The sequence below is a fragment of the Cyprinodon variegatus genome, unplaced genomic scaffold, assembly GCF_000732505.1.
Source record: "Cyprinodon variegatus isolate N-32 unplaced genomic scaffold, C_variegatus-1.0 Scaffold1932, whole genome shotgun sequence".
Taxonomy (NCBI): domain Eukaryota; kingdom Metazoa; phylum Chordata; class Actinopteri; order Cyprinodontiformes; family Cyprinodontidae; genus Cyprinodon; species Cyprinodon variegatus.
The window spans coordinates 59,264-62,921 of NW_015152385.1; the positions used below are offsets into that span (position 1 = coordinate 59,264).

A 3,658-nucleotide genomic window follows, 5' to 3' on the forward strand; every position below is an offset into this window, starting at 1 on the left:
AATTGTGAAACCTAATAACAAAATGTCAATGTTCATGAGAGATCAGTTGAAGAATTGATGGATTTGATGCTGTAATCGGTGATCGGCACTCGATTATACATGCACCTGACCAATTTGTCCTTAAGCAGCCAAACGTTCCTATAACATCTCAAAACCCAAAGTTATCCAGAAGGTTCTCTATTGGCTTTTTATAGCTGTCTCACCTAGTTTTAGTGCAGTAAGCTGACATTTTACAAAGGAGTGGCCTTGTTTGTTTAAGCCTTGTGACGCTGACATATGAGTCACTCAGACATAAGGCACAAGATTGATAACTTTTTAAGATATAACCACTTTTCTAATTGATAGATTATATTAAATGTGACAGAAAATAACCATATCTGTGTTTCTAGGTTTTATTAGAAATTGTTTTTTGTTTTTATCAGGAGTTTATGAGATAACTAAGGGGAGAGAGAGACAGCGGACAATCCTGTCAAACTTGTCTCTGATTCTGAATAGAAGGATTTTTCTTTTAAACACTGGGACATAATGTCTCAAAGCCATTGAATGTGGAAGGACATGTCTTTCAGGTTTTTGGTGCAGAGCAACTAACAAACACTTGGTACAAATCCTATTTTCAGAACACTTCTTAATCAGGGGTCGTCCAATACTTGGATTAATGTCTCATCTGATCATGATGGGATTTTCTCAAAGTTTCCTCTTTTTGTTTTTTTTTTAGGGTTGTCTCAACGCCATATTGATATCAGAAATCTGTCCTATATCAGCCAGTGCAGAATCTGAAAGAACAGCCTGCATCTAAAATCTCCTATGTCAGCACACTGATAGAAATACTCCACTTCTATCAGCTTCTGTTTACATTTTATATAACCAATTGGTGTGTAAGAACTAGTTCTGCTGTTCTCATATGTAATTTTTTTTTATTGTTGCTCTCAGTTTTAATTACATCCCATGATCAAGCCTATTCTGACATTTCAACCTACAAAATAATAAATAAAAGTTCTATGAGATGTGCTGGTACAATACTGGGTGAATATCTGCATCAGTCAATACTCAAAGCTACAATATTGGTATCATATCAGAAATTAAAGACTTTATCTGGACATCCATTGTTTTTTGCATCCCTTAAAATGAAGCAAAGGGCTTTTGTTTAAAAGATATTCTAAGTTTTTTACCTTTACATTACACACAAACATCAAAAACACCGATCAATTGGCCAATCATTACAATCACACTGCAAAAATTGAAATTTAAGCAGGTAATTATTATTAAGAGGTATTTTTCCCTCAATTTTGGCAGGTTAGTAAAATAATTTACATTTAGAATAAGAAAAAACAACACATTATATTATTTCAAGTGTATATTATCTAAATGTCTTATTTTAAGGGTAAACATGCTCATTCTATCTGCAGATTATGTTATTTATCTCCTCAAATATACTTCAGATACTCATCTGGAAAAAATGTGTAGTTTAAGATCAGTTTTAGCAACTTTGTGGCTTTTTTTCACTGATCAACAGATCAGACATAACTTATTTTTTTAAATATACATTCAAACAAAACTTCAATCTTTGTAATTTGGATCAAAAACACAGCTAATTTGTTTCTTTTTTATATATAGTCGCATGCCTTGAAGTAGAAACAAAAATCAGAAAAGGTCAAAGTAAGTAAGTAAGTCATGTTTATTTATATAGCACTTAAAAATGACCCCAAAATTAAAATGGTCATAAAAAAAAAACTCTTAATCTACTGGAATTAAAATGCTCTCTTATACAATTAGGTTTTCAGTTCACAGTTAAAAACATCAACAGAATCAAGGAAGCACAAGGAAAGTGGAAGATTGTTCCAGAGCACCGGCTGCCTGAAAGGAGCGATCTCCCCTGGTCCCCTAACGAGTGCGAGGGACCATGACTAAGTTCTGGTCCTGAGACCTCAGCCTCTGAGAAGGGGGTGTATGGACACAACAAGTCTCTAATGTAGGAGGGAGCCCGACCATGAAGGTCAGCACCAGGATTTTAAACTGGAACCAAAAACAGACTAGGAGCCGATGAAGAGCTTTTAGAATCGCCGTCATATGAGCCCTTCTACTTGTACGAGTCAGTAACCTCGCCGCGGAGTTCTAAAACCTGCTGAAGACGATACAACTCCTTTTTGTTTAGACATGAGAATAGACTGTAACAGCAGTCTAAATGGGAAGACACAAAGACGTGGATAATCATTTAAAGATCATCTCTGTACACAATTGTTCAGTTTAGAAATTTTCCTCAGTTGGTAAAAACAGCTCCTTGTCAGCAGTTCTGCGTGGTGCTCTAAGGACAAAGTGATAATGGAGAGGTCAGAACTCAAAGGCCAATGGAAAAAAAAAAAAAAAGGATTACCCAGAAAACAAAAAAACGATTGCTTCATTTTAACACCAAAATAAAAGCACAAATCAAAATGATCAAATTAGAATCTAATGAAGAAGTTATTCATCTAATCAAGTTGGACCATACAGAGATCACCATGTCATTGACATTATTTGTGCTTCAAACATCCCACTATTGCTCTAAAATGTCTAGATAAACCTAACAGCACCCCTCATGCCCTCAAACTAAAGCACAAACATTGCTTTTCACATTGGACCAGTTTTATTGATCAATTCAACATATATAGCATATAAATTGACTGACATAAGTTAATAGCAATGTTACTACCAATAGTTAGTGCACCCCTACTCTAACGTATGAAATACATCTTTTAAAAAAAAGCTTAAAACGCAAAAAGCTCATTGATTATGCTGCAAAAAAATATTGTTTCTTTAGCAACATTGCAACAAAATATGCAAAAATAAAAGTTAATCCTAAGTTCAGACCTAACTAGGAGAGAAATGTGCATTTTTTTTCACTTTGACAGTGTAAGGTTCCCTGCACATAAATGAGATGGAAAAAAATAACAGAAAACGTTTATATGGCAAATTGAAAGGTAGCATGATGTGCATAATGTCCAGCAGGTCAATATCAGTAATAAAACTCAATAAAACAGCAGTAAAAACTCAGCAACGATAAAAACTGAATATAAAACTATACAGAAGAACTCTAGCTTGAAGGCTAAATAATATCTAGGTAAATTAGATTATTTTTATCCTTTATTCTAGCATATTCTTGGAAATGGAGCCAGTTGGAGGTACAGCAGCACAAAAGCAGTTATATCATAGATGAAATAGTTTAAATAATTGTTAAAACTAGCATTATAAGGTGCATTTGAATCCTTTAATAATATATATTTTCATAAATATGTTATCAGAGAAGATATGAGTCCAGAATTTAACCTGAGCCTTGATAGTTGGTTGCTATGGTGATGGTTGTTTAGGTAAATCAAGGGCAAAACAACAAGCTAACTAAAATGTATTTGCCTTTAATGGCTCATGGGTCGAACCTACCTGTCGAACTCCTCGGAGTCGATAGCCGCTCTCAGCACCCAGCCGATGAGAGGAACCCCAGCTAGAAGCTTGATGTTCTTCAGAGGAATTCCTTTGCTTCCCCCTCTGGCTAGAATGAGAGCAGCTACGTGTCTTTTCCCACTGGGACAGAGCCGCTTGCTGCTACTGCTGCTGGTTCTGTCTGGCAATGTATCATTTTCACGTTTGCTTTTTTTCCGGGCAGCCATGTTCACTTTAAAGTCTTCTT

The 3,658-nt window shown here is 35.2% G+C and overlaps 1 protein-coding gene across 1 annotated transcript in view; it reads right to left on the reverse strand.

The window, feature by feature from the left end:
- The window catches only part of LOC107104871 (N-acylneuraminate cytidylyltransferase-like), a 10,822-nt gene extending 7,170 nt beyond the window's left edge, over positions 1-3,652 (reverse strand). The window contains exon 1 of the mRNA XM_015404989.1: positions 3,412-3,652. Within this exon, the coding sequence (XP_015260475.1) occupies positions 3,412-3,638 (227 nt within the window). The 5' untranslated portion in view covers positions 3,639-3,652. The remainder of the gene's footprint in view (positions 1-3,411) is intronic.
- Positions 3,653-3,658: the final 6 nt, after the last annotated feature.